Source organism: Hibiscus syriacus, unplaced genomic scaffold, assembly GCF_006381635.1.
Source record: "Hibiscus syriacus cultivar Baekdansim isolate YM2019G1 unplaced genomic scaffold, ASM638163v2 tig00002338_pilon, whole genome shotgun sequence".
NCBI lineage: Eukaryota > Viridiplantae > Streptophyta > Magnoliopsida > Malvales > Malvaceae > Hibiscus > Hibiscus syriacus.
In genome coordinates this window covers 1,899,252-1,918,766 of record NW_024061926.1, presented here as the reverse complement: position 1 = coordinate 1,918,766, position 19,515 = coordinate 1,899,252, and the positions used below count along the sequence as shown (strand labels likewise).

The window sequence follows — 19,515 nt, the reverse complement described above, 5'->3', positions numbered from 1 at the left end:
ATAAGATTTTCTACAGGAACTTTAAGGGAATTATTCGACCACAATGGAAATGCGACCAAGGTTTTCATCCCTATCATCAACAAAGGACCAAGTTATAATGAATCCACATTTACTTTTGTTCACTTTGCAAGTCAGAAATATCAGTTGAACGCTATAAGGAAACTGAACAATATCTTGATAGATGGGAGAAGGATGTCAGTTGGGATAGCCAAGTATCCTAAGGCTAATAGCCAGAAAGCTCCTGATGAAATAAATGGTGAAGGGTAAAAAAGACGAGTAGAGGGAACTTTCAGTAAACTAAAAGAGACTGAGGAGTTACTTAAAAAGTTCAATGATGGAAGGTCATACAAAGAAGCATTAGAAAATGATAGTAGGTTTTTTTATAGGCCATCATGTTCGAAGATGAATGTTCATGGGGGTATAAGAAGCTCGAAGAATCTCTTCATACCAGATAAGGAAAGGGAATGCATTAAGATTTCCTTAACTGGGATTACAAAAATAGGGTATGAGTTAGATTTTGTGCAGAAAGTTTTCTTCAACGATGTCATAGATGTCAAAATTATGAGATGGGGTTTTACCAGGAACTTTTGTATTCTTAGTTTTCCTTCGAAAGAAATAATGTATGATACCTAGTTGAATAAGAAAGTATAGTTATCTTATTGGTTTGATTGAATGGACAAGCTAGTTATGGAGGATCATGTTCCCATGGTTTCTTCTCTATCAATCTTTTTGGAGTCCATCTTATCAGCTGGAATGATTTTATCTTTACAAGTTTGGCAAACAGATGGGGGCACTTGATTTGCATTCAGGACGAAACAAAGAATAAATATGATTTGACAGTGGATAAGTTTCTATTGAGGGTTACTAGTCCTTTTAATGTACTGAAATCCATCAGATTATTCGAAAATAGCAGATCGTTTCTGGTAAGAATTAAGACATGCTTGGACGTGTCTAATGATAAGGATGAAGGGAACTTTTTGGATGACATCTGGGAAGAAAAAATCATCAGAGAATGATGAAGCTGATGATCAAAATCCTATGGTGAACCTGAGAAACCAACTGTCACTAGAGGAGGCCTAAAATAGAGTTAATTCATGGCTTGATGAGGGTGGTCGAACAGCGGCAACTTAGAAACAAATCTTGAGGTTAATTCCCCTGAGGGTATTGATGTTCATATCAGTAGCTTTTCTACGGAATTGAGACATTAGTCAGTGGGTGTTGATAATGAAAGAGTGGATTTTAATGCCTAGGTTCCATTATCAAATAATATAACTAATGTTTTAAACGTGGAAATAGATTTACCTAGGTAAAGGGTTTGTGCTCAAGAGCAACAAGTTATGCCATCCTAGTATTAGAATGGGCTTGAGACAGGAAGTAATCATATCCTGGAATTAAGGGTCTATGAGAACTTGAGCCCAGAGAGCAATATTGGTTTGAACGCATTTAAATAAAGTCGACTGAATAAGGAGGATTTCATCATCCCTCTAGCTAATCTGTAATTGCCTCTTTCTCGTTCCCAAAAAAACAATAGAATACTTCTCACCAGCAATTCAATTCGTCATGCCAGTAGTGTTTCTTCAGAAGTTAGTAGAATTTTAGCTCCTTCGATAAAGTATACAAAAGGGTACAAAGAAGAAAGGTAAGACACTCTCTAGACCAAGATTGAGGTTCTTCAAAATCTTCCTTTCCTCTATTAAATTAAGAGAGGAAGATGTAACCACTAGGGAGGTGAGTGATATGCTAGGGATTACTTTCAAAGGGGGTCAAAAGTTCATAGAGGAGGAAATTATGAATTTGGAAAGGATGAGGGCTAGGGAGGTGAAAATTTAGGCACCTGACTTCAGCTACTAGTACTAACATAAGTTATTTATGTCGAAAGTCATTGTCATTGCTTGGAATATAAGGGGTATTGGGAGAAGTGAAAATGCGAGAGCGGTGTCAAGGCTTGTTAAGAAGAGAATACTGATTATTGTACTTTTTCAGGAAACCAAACAGGAACATTGCCAACAAGCTTTACAGAGAAAAATAGGGGGAATCTGTTGAAAGTTATCAGTTTCTCACCAGCTATAGGTTCTGCTAGAGGTCTTCTGTCTATGGAATGAAAAATTTTTTGAAGTCACTCGAGAGTTTATTCACATGAAGTTTATTGCAATATCAGGGGTTTTCAAGGAAACAAATTTTGAGTGTGTTGTTATCAATGCATTTGGCCCTTCTATAGAGACAGAAAATGAAGATTTTTTCAAGGAATTATTAGAGTTTGTGGATAATTTGAACCCCACCAGTATGTATTAGGGGTGACTTTAATGCCTACCTTACTCCTGAAGAGAAGATTAAAGTATCCCAAAATTGACATTCTATAGATTTTTTCAGAGCCTTAATTCAACAAGCTAATTTAATTGATTTACCACTTACGGGAGGACGGTTCACTTGGTGTAATAATATTGAATCTTTTACGTGGGTAAGACTTGATTGATTCTTGATCAATGGAAGTTTTCTAAATTATTTTCTGAATATAGCCCAATGTCTTCTTCTTAAATTCCTCTCTGATCACAATCTGCTGGCGTTAAAAGATAAGTGTCAGAATTAGGATCCTAAACCCTTTAGATTCTTCAACTACCGTCAGATTAAGACAACTTTATTTACTATTCCCCACTTGAAACTGAGAATGACTCCTTAAGCACTCTCCAACAACATCCTTTTTCAGGTAGTTATTTAATATTCCTTTCCAAATCTAGGAATCTTGGGGAAATTGTAGATTATTGATTGTCATAGAATTAGTGTCCAGATTACATCTCTGCATATCAAACTCTTCCATAGGGTTTTTTTTTCATTTGCAAACTTCCAATTCCATTTCCCTAGAAAAGCCTGATTGGTTAAATTCAAATCAAGAACTTCCAAGCCACCAAATTCCCTTGTACGATATACCATTGGACAATTCACCCAATGGATATGTCTCGTCGCCCCACAAAAATCTTGCCATCGCTGAATTAAGTTTCTTAATAATTTTACTCGAGACTCTGAACACTGATAGGTAAAAAAAGGTAATGAAGACAATACAGATTTCAAAAGCACCAATCTGCCAACTATAGACAAGAAAGACGCTTTCTAGCTCGCTAACTTTTTATGAAATTTCTGGATAATAGTCAAAAAAGAACGAACCCACTGAGCGTCCAATAGTCAAAGAACGAACCCACTGAGCATCCAATAGTCAAAGCCTAGTCTTTGAGGATATCATCTTCCACGTTGATTCCATATAATTTACTTTTTAAGAGGTTCAGATGCAACCCAGCCACTAAGCTAAAAATTCTTAAGATTCTTTTAACGTTTTTAATTTGTTCAAGTGAAGCACGGTAGAATATAATTAAATCATTTGTAAATTGAATATAGGAAAATTAAAAAGGATTTTAAGACATACCTATGGAAAGTCTACTGAAGAGACCCAGATCAACTGTCTTGGCCAGCATCAAATGGAGTAATTCTCTAACTGTATTGAACAATAAAGAAAAAATGCTACAACCTTTTCTTAACCCTTTTCCATAGAGAATTTCTTAGTAGGGGTACCATTCACTAGAACAAAAATTGATGCAGAGGTTAAAAAGCTATAGATCCAGGAACACACCTCCCTAAATCTCATTTCCTTCATGATCCTTATAAGGATTGGCCACTCTACCGTGTCGTAAGGCCTTCGAAAATCAACTTTATAAACAACACCTTGTAATCCTTTCTTTTTCCTATAATCTATGCATTCATTGACTAAAAAAACACAATCTAGTAACTGCCTACCAAGAATAAAAGCAAAATTGGGAGGGGCTAACCACTTTTTCAATACAGGAACTAAATCTCTTTGACAAAGCTTTATAAAGAATTTTGTACAGACTTCCAACAAGGCTTATCGATCTGTAGTCCTCTAAGTTTTCTGGATTTAACTTCTTTGGAATAAAGGTGATGAAAGCATGGTTGTTCCCAGTTTCTTCCCCAATAGAATTCTTTGAAAAAATTTATGATTGACTCCTTCAAACTTGGCCAAAATTTCTTGAAAAACCCATGGTGAGCCCATTTGGGCCTGGAGATTTATTGCTATATGAGGACAAAATTGCTTACCATACTTCCTTTTCCAAAAAAAAATTCTTCCAGTTGGACCCTTTGATCTTAGGACAACTTTGAAAATCTTAAGTTGATTTCATTAACATCCATCATTGTTTTATTGTTGTAAGCTTCCTTGAAAACAATATGTAACTTGGTTCTTTATTTGGCTTAGATCCAAAATTTTCTTACCATCAATCTTTAAGGATGCAATTGCATTTAATTTTTTTCATGCTCGAGGCAAAAAGATGGAAATACCTCATGTTTATGTCTTTATCTTTGACTCACTTAACTCTCGACTTCTGGAACCAAATGCTTTCTTCAATCCTATGTAACTTCCATAGCTCATTTCTGCAGTGAAGTAACTCATTCCAGTCTTGAGGGGACAAACTTCCTTGTTGAGAATTCAATTCTATACCTTGAATTTTGGATTCCATCTTCATTATTGACTAGGAGATCCCAAGGTGTTTGCTGCCAGACCATTTTTTTATCACTTTTTTTGTACCTTGTAGAATGCTAAGGATTCCCCTATGGTTGTTCTCCTTCTTTAAATCATTAATGGATGATCTTTACCAAGTCTTCAAAGCCTTCTTCATCTAACAGGTAGTTGAAAAATCTAATGGGCTTAGGACCCCAATTCTGACACTTATCTTACAACTCCACCGGATTGTGATCAGAGAGATGTTTAGGTAGAAGACATTGGGCTATGTTCAGAAAATAATTTAGAAAACTTCAATTGATCAAGAATCGATCAAGTCTTACATACGTAGAATATTCTCTATTATTACACCAAGTGAATCATCCTCCCGTAAGTGGTAAATCAATTATATCACCCTGTTGAACGAATGTTGTAAACAAATCTATAAAATGTCAGCTTTGGGATACTTCAATCTTTTCTTCAAGTGCAAGGTATGCATTAAAGTCACCCGCAATAAATACCGGTGAATTCAGGTTATCCACAAACTCTAGTAATTCCCTAAAAAACTTTTCTTTTTCTGCCTCTGTAGAAGGCCATATACATTGATAACAACATACTCAGAATTCATTTCCTTGAAAACCCCTGAGATTGCAATAAACCTCATGTGTATAAACTCTCGAGTGACTTCAAACAGGTTTTCATTCCATAGACAGAGCAGACCTCCAACAAAACCTATAGTTGGTGAGAAGCTGATACATTTCAACAGATTCCCCCCATGTTCCTCCGTAAAGCTTGCTGGCAATGTTCATGTTTAGTTTCTTGAAGAAATACAATAATATGTCTTCTCTTTTAAACAAGCCTCGAAACTACTCTCGCCTTCTCACTTCTCCCAATACCCTTTATTTTCTAAGAAATGAAACTGACTTTTGACATAAATAACTTATGTTAATACCAACAGCTGAGGTCAGGAGCCTAACTCCTCACCTCCCTAGCCCTCTTCCTCTCCAAATTCATAATTTCCTCCTCTAAGATCTTTTGACCCCCTTTGAAAGTAATCTCTAGCATATCACTCACCTCCCTAGTAGTCGTAGCTTCTTCTCTCAGTTTAATAAAGGCAAGGGAAGATTTAGAAGAACCTCAATCTTGGTCCAAGGAGTCTCTTACCTTTCTTCTTTGTACCCTTCTGTACATTTTATCGAATAGGCTAAAAGGCCTACTGACTTATGAAGAAACAATACTAGCATGACGAATTGAATTGCGAGTGGGAAGAGTTCTACTGTTATTTTGGGAACAAGAAAGAGGCAACTGTAGATTAGCTAGAGGGGCAATACAATCTTCCTTATTCACTCGGCCTTCTCCAGATGGGTTCAAACCAATATTATTCTTGGGGCCCAAGTTATCACATACCCTTGATTCCAAGATATGATTACTCCCTGTCTCAAGCCCATTCTGATGATGGGCTGGCATAACTTGTTGCTCTTGAGTACAAACCCTTTGGTTAGGTAATTCCCTTTCCACATTTAAAACATTAATTAAATCATATGATAGTAGAACCCTGGCATTAAAATCCATTCTTTCATTATCAACACCCACTGATTGATGCCTCGAATCCGCAAAAAAGCTATTGACGGAAACATCAATACCGTCAGGGGAATTAACCTCAATATCTGTTTCTAAGTTGCCACCTATCCTCCCCTCCTCAAGCCATGAATTAACTTTGTTTTTGGCCCCTCAAGTGACGGTTAGTTTCCCAAGTTCTCCATAGGATTCTGATCATCAGCTTCCTCATTATTCGGTGAGATTTCTTCCCATATGTCCTCCGAAAAGTTCCCTTCGTCCTTATCATTAGACACGTCCAAGCTTCTCATAGATAAGCTTGTCTTAATTTTTACAAAAACGATCTTCCATTTGCGAATAATCTGATGAATTTTGGTACGTAAAAAGGACTAACAACCTTCAATAGCAACTTAGCCACCGTCAAATCATATTTATTCTTTGTTTCGTCCTGAATGCAAATCAAGTTCCCCCATTTGTTGGCCAAACTTGTGAAGGCAGAATCATTCCAGCTGATAAGAGGGACCCCATAAAGATTGACAGAGCAGAAATCCATGGGAACACCCTCCTCCATAACTAGCTTGTCCATCCAATCAAACTAGTACGATAACTCTACCTTCTTGTTTAACCAGGTATTATTCATGCTTCTTTCTAAGGAAAAATAAGAATATAAGAGTTTCTGGCAAAGCCCCATCTCATAATTTTGACATCTATGCCATCGTTGAAGAGAGTTTTCTACATAAAATCTAACTCATACCTTGTTTTTTGTAATCCCAATTAAAGAACTCTTAATTCATTCCATTTATTTTACTGGTATGAAGAAAATATTCGAGTTTTTTATGCCCTCATGAACATTTATCTTCAGACTCGATGGCCCATCAGAAAACTTACTGCTATTCTCTAATGCTTATTTGAATGACCTTCCATCATTGAACTTCTTAAGTAAATCCTAAGTCTCCTCTGGTTTCTTAAAAGTTCCCTACACTCGCCTCTTCGACCCTTCACCATTTATTCCAACAGGAACTTTCTGGCTCTTAACATTCGGATACTTGGTTATCCCAACAAACAACCTTTTCCCATCTATCAGGTTATTGTTCAGCTTTGTTATAGGGTTCAACTGATAGTCCTGACTTGCAAAGTGAACGAAAGCAAATGTGTATTCACTATACCTTGGTCTCTTGTTGAAGAGGGGGATGAAAACCTTGGTCACCTTTCCATGGTGGTTGAATAATTCCCTTAAAGTTCCTCTAGAAACTCTTCTGCTAAGGTTGTCAATGAAAACAGACCAGGTTGCTCCAATGGGAAACGAACCGACTCTAGGACTTCTATTAGAGAGAGAATTCATTTTCTAGGACCTTCAATTTAGTTATTGAAAAATATCTTTTTATGTAATTAAAGGTCTAATTAATGTTCGATTGAGTTGAAATTTTGTGTGTTGCCTCTAATTATGATTTAATGAAGCATTTTGAGTTATGATTTAAATTTTGGCATGAATTTTGTATATTGAGTGTGAAATGAAAAAAAATACTCCTAAGCATGTACCCCGAATTAGCTAGGCCTTTGCATGACTTAGGTTCATTTTTTGAATGATTATTGTTATATGAACTTTTGTTGTGTGATTGTAATAAAAAAATTAATTTAGTCATGCTCAAAAGTAGTTCAAATATTAAATTTGGATTCGAGTCAGTTCAGTGACTGATGTGTCACTTCGTGGTCGGACTGTCTTGACCGAATATTGGGTGCTCATCCCCTATCTTACCCACTACCTCATTGAGAACACCTTGTGCCTCCTCTTTTATCTCAACTCCATTAGAGTCCAATTCATCAAGGCTTGCCTCATACACCTCAAGGTATCATTTGCATCCTTCAAAGATCCTTCGAGCTGGTTGACCCTCCCTCCAATGATGACAAGATTTCCCTCAAGCTTTCTCACTGTTCCTTCCCAGCACGGGTCGCAACCATCTCATATGCATGAACCTCACTTTCTTGGTATTTCATCTCCAAACAGTCTTGAACTTAAATTTAACTTGGATTCCAACTATCACAGGACTAGAGTTGAAACTAGAAATCTATGAGGCTTTATATATTGAAGCTTGAGTCAAGTGTCTAAGTCAACTTGAAAAATAAACGGGCGATGCCTAAATATCTCACGTGCATCTTGAGTAGACACAAGACATTGTTAAGGAGAAGCAATAAGTAGAAGAAAATAATGAAGCAAAGAAAAAATATAGTAAGTGGATTTTGTATTCTTTAAAGTAAAAAAAAGAAACAACCAATGGAAAAGAAAAAGAAATAACTAATGGTCTCTAAAGTCTATCTGCAAGATAAATTTCTAAGGTAATATAAAGTTTATCCCTTGAGGATAGATCATAATCTGATTAGGTCTCTATTTATTTGATGAGTTGAGTTTCTTGGACGTGGGCCTTCTGGAAAACAACAAAGTTTGGTCCAATTTCAGTGAATTTATTGAACATAATTCGTTGTCAAGAAACCTCATTGACGCCTATATGTGCAGTGGTCTCATGATCTTTTGGTGCAGCTCGTGGCACATACAGAAGCGTCGTCATCCACCTCATCTAGTTTGTGTTCGTGTTAATTTCTTTTTGGGCATTGTCACTCTAACTTTTTATCAGTTCTTTTAAATAACATAAAGAACTTTACTTTATTTTTTATCATATATTTTTAACAACAAACTGATTCATTCGTTGCAAAATTTAAGGGATTTTCTATTTGTTATTGATTTTTTTTCCTTTTAAAACTCTGTTTTTTATTGGTTATGTCCCTCCAGATTCTCCTAAAGCAAGATTTAGTTCATTATTTTACACACGACATTCATTTGCTTCGTATATTTCTCTCTCTCTCTCTCTCTCTCTCTCTATTTTCTCGACTCTTTCTTTAGGGAAAAAATAATTCCATTTGAGTTTCACCTTCCTTATTCATGGGTACGAATATAGAAGCTTCTTTGTTAACCTCAAGGGACGACGTCCATTATATATGATTACATCGACCATGACGAAATCACTTATAAGAAAGCGATTTACTACGACACAATAATATTTTCTTCACTTATGTTTTTTTTTAATAACTATTGGTAACAAGCTTGTTTTGCAGCAATATTATTTTCATTTGGGTTTCAACTTTTGGTATTTGGAAGCCCAAATCTGAATCATCCGAACCAACTTCTTTTCTTGAACAAAATAGTAAAAAAAAAAATTCTAATGCAGTTTTAGTCAGAAGTATCACTGAGAGAACAAGAGTTCTCAAGTTCCTGAACTTAGAAGCAAAAGCATTTCACCAGAAAATAGAACAAAAGCACTTTTTCTTCCGTCTTTTCACTCTTTTTGAAAATGTTACACAAGAAAGTGCAGTAACAATCAAGCTCAACCATGAAATCAAAGCCAACACAAGGGAAACAAGTTTCATTTATGTCGAATCTCAATTTACTTTACCATACATCACATACAAAGGAAAATCAGTACAGAAATATACCAAGAAGAGTCTAAAAAACCTCTCTTCTCACCATTTCTTTTCACACTATTATTTTCATTCATGCATTAGTATTTGTCAAGAAAAAGAAAAGGAAAAGAATCATATACGTTTAACCAAAACCCCCATACAACAGACGACATATAGTACTACATAATACTCACAGTTAAAATCTCAGTATATGTTGTTTCTTGAAGGGCAAAAAAGGACCCCTCAATATAGGTTTCTTCTTCATGGGTCTCCATTTTCCATAGCTACTGATTTATTTATATGGTAGATATTGTGCTTATTTCATTTGCTAGTTGACTCAGGCAGCTGCAACAGTGCCTGTTAGGAAAGGATAGTCTTGGGATTTGGTTGGAGATGTAGGTTGTCTTTGATCTTTCTCTCTCAACGCTTTTGCCGAGGAAGAAAGGTTCCAATTGTTTTCCTTGGCTTCATCCATATCTATCTGTTCTTGCCTGCATTCTTCACTGCAGAAAGGTGTGTCCCCTCTGTAAACATTTCAACACGACAAAAACCAAACTACTAATCATTATAAAATTACAAGGATGACGAACTTAAAAAAATTAGGAGAATGAAAACAAATTTTCAATTGAAAATATAAAAAAATTTCTACCTTTACTACAACATACACATTTCCTTCGTTTGATCTTTAGCCTCAAGCTAATAGAATTCATCGCATCATTCTAAAGTTCTTACTTTCATCTAGAAAACGTTAGAACTTGAGAAAAGTACGAAGACAGAGTAAAGGACTGACCTGTTCATGAAGATGTCTCTGTTGCCCCTAAGAGATTTCTTGCAAAGGAAACAAGCATCCAAGAAATGGGGTTGATGGTCCTCAAATCTGCCATAAAAAAACCTGGCATACCTAGAAGAAGAAACCAAACAAGAGGAAGACAGGTTCCTTAAACTGCTCCTCTTTGAATAACAAAAGGGTGTTGAAAAAAACCCATTTTGGATATGAACTTGGTAATGGCTTCCCGAATATCCAGCTTCCATAGTTGTAAGAGAAGCCAAGCCATCATCTTCTTCAATAAAAAAAGGCCTCCTTGAATGTCCATAAAACTCCATTTGGTTCTGTTGCTAGAAAAGGCCTAATCTTTGAAGGACAATGAAGAGGGAGGAGCTTGAAGAAAACAAAGTAAATGATGCAGGAAAAGTTTTGTTGTCTGTTGAGAAAAAGATCACAAACAAAACGGTTTCAGGGATATCCGTCCGAGCGAATCCATTGGCTTAATATAATCTGCAGCACCTCCAAGCTCGAAATCATTCCCGGTTAGTAGTAGTGATTTCTTTGACGGATTTGCCACTCACTTATACTCCAAACTACCAAAGCGCCAATTATATTTGATGTAAACTCGTCTTTAGTCACTCAACAATCACATTGATTTCGTTTTGGTCTTGGGTATTATATTTTTTTTCAAAATCATAACTAAAATTACATTTTAGTACCATTTTTATCATTCCCGGTTACTAGTAGTGATTTCTTTGACGGATTTGCCACTCACTTATACTCCAAACTACCAAAGCGCCAATTATATTTGATGTAAACTCGTCTTTAGTCACTCAACAATCACATTGATTTCGTTTTGGTCTTGGGTATTATATTTTTTTTCAAAATCATAACTAAAATTACATTTTAGTACCATTTTTATCATTCCCGGTACTAGTAGTGATTTCTTTGACGGATTTCCACTCACTATACTCCAAACTACCAAAGCGCCAATTATATTTGATGTAAACTCGTCTTTAGTCACTCAACAATCACATTGATTTCGTTTTGGTCTTGGGTATTATATTTTCTAAAATTACATTTTAGTACCATTTTTGCCACCCATCATTAAAAAAATAACGATAATATTGATGTATCATTATAAGGTAATATCACATCATATTGAAAAAATAAAAAAAAAATATCACATTAGTAGTTCTGTTTATTTTTTTAATGACGGACGATCAAAACGTAACATTAAATATGATTTTGAAAAAAATAGTTAGATCATCAAAACGGAACTCAAGTGATGGTTGAATGACTAAATATATTATTTATCCTTGATTTTCTAGTAAAACATTTTTATTTTTCTATTATGCATACCTAAAATGTGTGCAGTTTATCAGTCTTCCTTATCGATCGTTTGATATGTTGTCTTTGTTTATTTTTTTAGGTTTGAATTTGACGACTAATCAAGATTGTGCTTATTTGTTATCCTATTGAGTGTACCTGCTTTGGATCTTCGAATTGAATTTAGATACGCAATTTGCGTTCGTTGATAGTTTTCTCACGTCACTCGTCTCTAATTTACTGTCTGTCAGTGAACTTTCAATAGTTTGATCATCTTTTATAGTTTGTTTGTCAATACAGTGATATATGTTCATATATATCTTTTGTTCGAGTTTTTAAATTAGGCTTTTAATATTTTCCTTATATAATCTTTGTATAATCGTAAGTAACTAATTTCTTATATCAATAGTTATAAAAATACTTTAACTATATGTTTAGTTTATAATTACGATTATAAACCTTCATTATTATTATTATTATTATTATAAATATTTGCCATGTTTCGCCATTCAAAAGATGAGAAGGTGAAAAAAGAAAAAGATAAGGAAGCCTCTCTCGTATTCGGGAACAAGATTTTCAAATCAAATCAAATCATAATTGTAATTTTTATTATTCGATAGATATTTTAAAAATAATAATTTAATAAAAAATATTTTAATAGTCATAATTCCACTTTTTAATGATATAAATATCGATGTAAGTTCTAGTTTTCTTTAAAAGAATTTAAAGCAGCTTATTAGAGAATTTTTTTTTTATAGATAATAGTTATTTGAATTAAGACAAAATAATTGGAATGAAAGATCAAACTATCTGAAATTTAGATTAAAAGTAAACTTTAAATATGATAATATATATAGGGAAAATAATTATTTGATCCTTTTCAACATAGGATAATTTATACAAATCATTCCCGATTATAGGGTGATATTTTATTAAATCTTTCGATAATTAAAAGTTATAAAATGATCTCTTAATTCTAGGGTGTTGCTTTGTTGAATCTGACTATATTAAAAGTTAAAAAATAACCATTTAATTATTCATATGTTCCAAATCATTTTTCGTTAAAAAATTGACGATAATCTAAGTTGGACCTTAACTTATTGATTGGAATATGATAAAATCTAATATGAATCGTTTGTGTTGTACTTTATGAATCGACTCTCTATTTATATTATATCACTGAACTTATGCTTGAAATATTATGTCTTTGAGTTAGTGCTTGAAAATAACGACGGTGTCGGTAGATATTATTAAAATATAATTTTATAATATCTCAACCAGCATGTTAACGTCTAGTTCAAACAACCCTAAAATTTTTTCGAAAAAAATATAAGTTTGAAATATATGAATAATAAGATAACTATTTTATAACTTTTATGAGTTAAAATACTTAATAAAATATTAATTTATAATTAAAAACTATTTTATAATTTTTAATAGTTAAAAAATAAAACAACATCAAAATCTGAAATTTGTATATTTTACCTTCAAAATAACAAAGGCCCACACACAACATGTTCTCACGTCAAAATCTGATTTGGGGCCCACACTCGAGCAGTGCGCGTTTTGTAATGACGACACGGCCATAGCTAAGAAAATTTGATTTTCTCCTTCAAATAATTTTGATGGCTCTTTACCAACTATATATATTTGTTTTTTATCCTCTCGCTTTTAAAATTGCACTCCGATTAATTTAGATGATCTGTATCTTACATTTAATTTTGATAAATAAGTTTTTTAGTATAAATTTTTTGCGTACACAAGACTTCAAATTCAATATTTGTTTAAATAATATCAAGTTACTTACCACTTAAATTAACTCCGTTAGTTTTCAATTATATTTATAATTTCTATTACCACTTTCCTTAGTTCTCATTAACTAATATGTTTAGATGTGGAAATTCAACATTTATGATAATTATTATAACGCGTTAATTTTATATGAAAATAAATTCACGGGTTCAATTTTTAAAAAAAATCATAATTTATGTAATTAATTATCATCGAAACATTATATAAAAACTATGAATACAAAGAAACCAAATCTCAACGTCATGAACATGATTTGTCCAAACTAAATGTGTTGAGAGCATGTGATGGAAGGTGAAGAAACAAAATATCTGGTAGGGATGTAGGCCATTTCTTGGATTACAAGCAATGCTTACTTAATTGGGAATTTATTAACTCAAAATAACATTTTAATTTATTTATTACCATAGTGAGCTAGTTCTTTCATCAATCATGTTGAGCATTCAAGTTATATAATTCAAATTTTAAAAGATAAATATTTTATCTTAGAAGTATTTTTCTATATTATTGTGTATTTCACAACACAAATGTTGTTGTAGATTGAGTGGTTAGGGTACATAGTGTCACGGACTTAGCCTAGTTGGTTTTGTTGTTAACCCGTGCGGCACTCGAAAGGGACGTTTCCCCACCAAGTCAGCCTTAATCTCGTATATCTGATTAAACACAAAAATGAATATGGTTAGACCTTCGCAACAACAAGGCCCTTCGACCAAAGACCGAGACCGTGGGGCATAGCGAATAACCCGGTCGACCTTAGATTTCTTCGAGGGTAAAAATGTTTTATTAATCGAAAAGTAACATCGGGTTACAAAAAACTCACCCACATCATCGACTAGGCTGTAGGGGCGACCCTCGATGGTGTTCACAAACACATACCATTAAATCTGTGGTTCAGCCCAAACTCTGACAGCTGTCTACCCCTACATATATGAGTAAACAAAATAACATAAAATGCTATATGTAGACATTAAAATGCTTGAAAAGAGAACAAGCTTATTCTACCCTGCCAATAGGCCCTATACACGGTTGGCTTTAGCATATCTACCTGGTTGTAGCCCCATAAAGGGGCGACCATAATATTCTCCCCCACCTAATTTGTCGACACCCTCGTCGATTGTACTGCATGAAACTCTTCGGTATTTTCCTTGAATACCCTGAAGTGATACTCTTTCTCCCAACTGTTATCTTCACGATCAAGGCCTCCCTACTTGACTAGATACTCTTGTCTTTGATTGCTGCCTACCTTAACAACTCTACTTACAAGAATTTCATCAACATGACGCTGTGAAGGTGGTTGCGTACAAATCAACTACCTGGCAAACTGACTCTGATTGGCATCATTGGGATCGATATGGAATGGCTTTAAGTTGCTTACATGGAAGATTAGGTGAACTCTCATCAAGCAAGAGGGTCCACCTTATATGAAACATTCCCCACTCTTGCAATTATCGAGATTGGACCTTCATACTTGCTCACCAAGTGGCGATCCATATGGCACAAGAATCTAAGTTGTTATGGCATCAACTTTACTAGCACCAAATCTCCAACCTGAAAATACATATCCCTTCTGTTAAGATCTGCATATTTCTTAATACGCTCTATTGCTTTCTCCAAGTAAGCCTTGTCAATATTAGTATTCTGCTTCCATTTCTCCCATAAAATTCGAGGCATGAGGGTATCTTCCTTGAGAAGTCTCATTCATCGTACGAGGAAGTCTCGACTACTGACCTCTCACCAGTTTAAAAGGCATTTTATTAGTGGATGAGCTCTTTTGTGAATTAAAACATAATTGTGTAACATCCAATAATGGAGGCCAATTTTTCTGATTGGCCTGGATAAAGTGCCTCAGATACTCCTTTAAGAGCCCATCAAAACGCTTAGTCTAGCAATCTGTTTGGGGGTGGTAACTCGATGAAAAATTGAGTTGTGTTCCTACTAACTTGAACAAACCCTTCCTTAACTTCCCAATAAATCTTCCATCTCGATCACTGACTATGCTCTCCGAAAGGCCCCAATATTTCACTACGAGTTTGAACACAAACCTAGTAGTCTCTTCAGCCGAATAATACTTCAGTGCTTATATAAAAGTGGAATACTTCGAGAACCTGTCCACTATTTCTAGAATAGATCCAAGATCTCCAACTTGTGGCAAGCTTGATATAAAATCCAAGGAGATACTCTCCTAAGGTCGAGTGAGCACCGGTAACGGTTTCAACAACCCAGATGTCTTCTGTCGATCCACCTTATCTTGTTGACAGATGAGACATGTCTTGGTGTAGTCCATCATATCTTGGCGCATTTGAGGCCAATAATACCCTTGTCCTAACAACACAAAAGTGCACCACTAACCAGGATGCCCAACCCATGGGGTATCACGACAATCCCGCAATAACTTCTGCTGCAGATTTCTAGCTCGGGGGATAAACATTTGTGGCCCCTTGGTCATCAACAAGCCATTTTCTATCCAAAAGCACTTCAAATGACCCTTCTTAACCATCTCTATGAGTGCCACCACTTATGGATCTTGCTTGGAATAATTCATAATAAGCTAATGAACTTCAGTTGACACTCTACTAGCGAATATGGGAGCCAAACATCTGAATGCTGCCAAATCTTCCATGAGGCTCAGCGCTCAACTACCTGATTATTTTTCCCTATCTTTATGCTTGAAGCTGAAATTGAACTCTGCTATAAACTTTTTCCATCTAACTTGCTTCGCTGTCATCTTCGGTTGCTTCAAAAACTGGCTAACTCTTGTATTATCCATCTTTACCACAAAATTAAAACCTAACATATAATGCCTCCAAATCCCCAAACAATAAATTACTACTAGAAGTTCTTTGTTCAGGGACGTATATCTAACTTCAATCTCATTTAGCTTTTCTTTGAATGCCACAGGATGTCCATCATGTAACAGTACCCCTAATATTGCCTAATCTGACGCATCCATCTCCACTTTTAGAGGTTTTTCAAGATCCATTAAGGTAAGAAATGGCTAACTGATCACCACCGTCTTTAAATCATCAAAGGCCTACTGACATTACTTTGACAAAACCCACTTATTTTCTTTCTTCAGTAAATCAGTGAGTGATTTCACCCTACAGGAATAGCTCTTCATAAAACGTCTGTAACAATTGGCTAAACCGAGGAAAGATATGAGCTCAGTAACATATTGTGGGGTCGGCCACTCCTGGACAACCTTCACCTTCCTTTTATCTATACTAATGCACCCTGGCTCAATGACATGGCCTAAAAATTGGACTTGGGTCTGGGCAAAAACACATTTGTCCTTAATCACAAACGACTGATTCTCTTGTAATCTCGCCAACACCAATTGAAGATGCTCCTGATGCTCTTATATGGAAGTGCTAAATATTATTATATCATCCAAATAAATGACTACAAACTTATCGAGATAATCATGGTACACCGGGTTCATTAAAGTGAAAAAAGTGGTAGGAGCATTGGTTAGTCAGAAAGGCATAACAAGAAATTTAAACTCACCATATCGAGTCACATAAGTCGTTTTCGATTTATCCTCTTCGACCACCCTCACTTGATGGTATCTCGACTTGAGATCCAACTTTGTGAAATACTTGGAATTACTTAACTGGTCAAACAAATCTATAATCAAAGAAATAGGATATTTATTCCTTACAGTCACTTTATTTAATGCCATATAATCCACACATAATCTCAAACTCCCATCATGTTTCTTCTGGAACAACACAAGTTCCCCAAAAGGTGACTTCGAGGGTCGAATGAATCATACTTGACGCAACCCATCCAATTGATTCCTTAACTCAGCCAGCTCTGGATGATTCATCCAATAAGTGCACTTTGCAGGAGGTTTTACTTCCAAAATTTACTCAATCTCATGGTCCACCGACTTTCTAGAGGGTAAATCTTTCGACAAATCATATGGAATTACATCCTCAAAGTCATTCAACACTTCTTGAATACCCTCGAGCACCTTACCAGAGTTATAATCCTCCTTGGAAACCGGAAAGATCAAGAATGAAGGCTCTCCCTTCTTCACTACTTTTTTAAACTGGATAGTCGATAGTATCTTCTTCCCATGATGAAAGAATCGTAGCTAATACAATACACGGTTGCTCCCCCGTAAACATTAAACAACTTGACGTTGGAACATGAATCATTTGGGCTTCTATCATAAAATCGAGCCCTATGACCACATCAAAATCATCCATATGGGAAACAGTGAAATCTACAATTTCGTCCCAATACCCAAGTTTGATACTCACATTCTTCATACCTCCACATATCATCGAAGCAGTTGAGTTAACCACTTTCTGTTGTCCCACCTCTTTAGTGATAATCAACCCACAACTCTTAGCTTCATCAAGAGAGATAAATGTATCGGTTGCTCCCATGTTAACTAGAGCTTTAGAGGTTTTCCCATTTACTGAAATGCCTACATATATCAATCCTCTCTCAAGCTCCTTTCTCAAGCTACTCAGCTGAGACTATAAGGTAGTGATATATCAGATGGAACCCATTCTAGCTGTCTCAGGATCATTAGCTACTATGGGAGAGTTCACTTGGCATCTGACCTTTGTTGTTGCCACCATGACATTAAAAGCACTTCTTTGTGGACAATCTGTAACCTGATGAGGCCTATTACAAAGGAAACACTTCAATGATGGTCTAATCCCCCCATTGCTCGATTTAGGACCAGCATGATCTCTATTTTGGGTTGGGTCCGTTCCAGGGAATCTCCTATTCGCTCCCCAATCCGTTGTTTTCTCCCCTCGAGCCAAATTGTTCCCACCCACCTATTGGGTATTAGATACATTCGTAGAAGACGTCTTATGCTTTCCAAGATGATCGTTGTAATCATTAAGGCATTCACAGCAGTTATCGCTACTGTCAGATATTGCACCTTCTGCCTCTGCAACTTAAATCTAGCCCACAGTTTGAGCCCTTCAAGGAAATGAAACAATTATCCTTTTCAAACATTTCATTGATATCTAGAATCAAAGTTGAGAACTCTCTCACATACTTCCGTATGGTTACTGTATGGGACAATTCCCTCAACTTCTTACGAGCGCTATAGTCTGCATTCTTATGGAGAAAGGAAGTATTCAATTCCTTCTTTAACGGGTCCCAAGTTTTAACAGAGCACACTCCATATTTGAACTTGGACCGCTGTCATAACTTAGCGTCACCTCCTAGATACATCGAAACCATCGCCACCTTATCTTTCTCCGACTCCTTGTGAATTACCCGAAGATATTGTTCCATGTCAAACAAAAAAATCTCAAGCTCTTTAGCATCCCTCTCCCCATTAATACGTTGAGGATTAGGGATCTTGGCTCGTATGCCCCTTTCACCATGGTTTGCAGTCAAACAGCTACAGTCGATTGAAGCACACTAATTTGGGCATTCAACGTATCATACCCAAGTTGTATGACTCCTATGGCATCTCTATTCTCTAATTCAGTCACTGTATCAACTAATTCATCTTGAGTCTCATTGACTTTCCTCATTCGATCACCAGAGATGATATGCGCTCTAAGGGCCCCTAGTGCTGCTTCAATCTCATCTAACTTCTACCGATCTATAGAACCCATCTCATATATGAACGGAGCAACAACTTCTTACTCCCCACCTATGTGAGAGCTTGTTGATCCACCATTACGCGTACGAACCATTCTCTTTTGTTTGTCGATACCTCTATGCCTGTAACACAAATAAGCACCACTGTGCCTAAATCAGGAAAACGATTGAGCACCATTGTGCTGAATTCATATCACCTATATGCTTGAATTAACGATTGAGCACCTTTGTGCTTCAATCGATAAACTAACACCCCTGTACAGTTAAAAATGACTGAGCACCTCTGTGCTTCAGCCTATAATCTGGCACCTCTGTGCTTGGTAATGATTGAGTACCTCTGTGCTTCAATCGACAAAATAACACCTCTATGCAGTTAAAAATGAATGAGCACCTCTATGCTTCAGTCTAGAATCTGACACATTTGTGCGTTGTAATGATTGAGCACATATGTACTTCAATCTAAAGGTTGACACATCTGTGTTTTAAAATTGATTGAGCACCTGTGTGCATCAATCTAGAG

The 19,515-nt window shown here is 35.7% G+C and overlaps 1 protein-coding gene across 1 annotated transcript; it reads right to left on the bottom strand.

Moving 5' to 3' along the window:
* Positions 1-9,747: 9,747 nt before the first annotated feature.
* On the bottom strand, positions 9,748-10,726 carry LOC120145000 (FCS-Like Zinc finger 1-like). The gene is made up of 2 exons (XM_039158919.1): positions 10,302-10,726; positions 9,748-10,035 (listed from the first exon to the last, which is right to left on the bottom strand). Exons 1-2 carry the CDS (start codon positions 10,613-10,615, stop codon positions 9,849-9,851), a joined length of 501 nt encoding a protein of 166 aa, XP_039014850.1. The 5' UTR covers positions 10,616-10,726; the 3' UTR covers positions 9,748-9,848.
* Between the last annotated feature and the right edge of the window lie 8,789 nt (positions 10,727-19,515).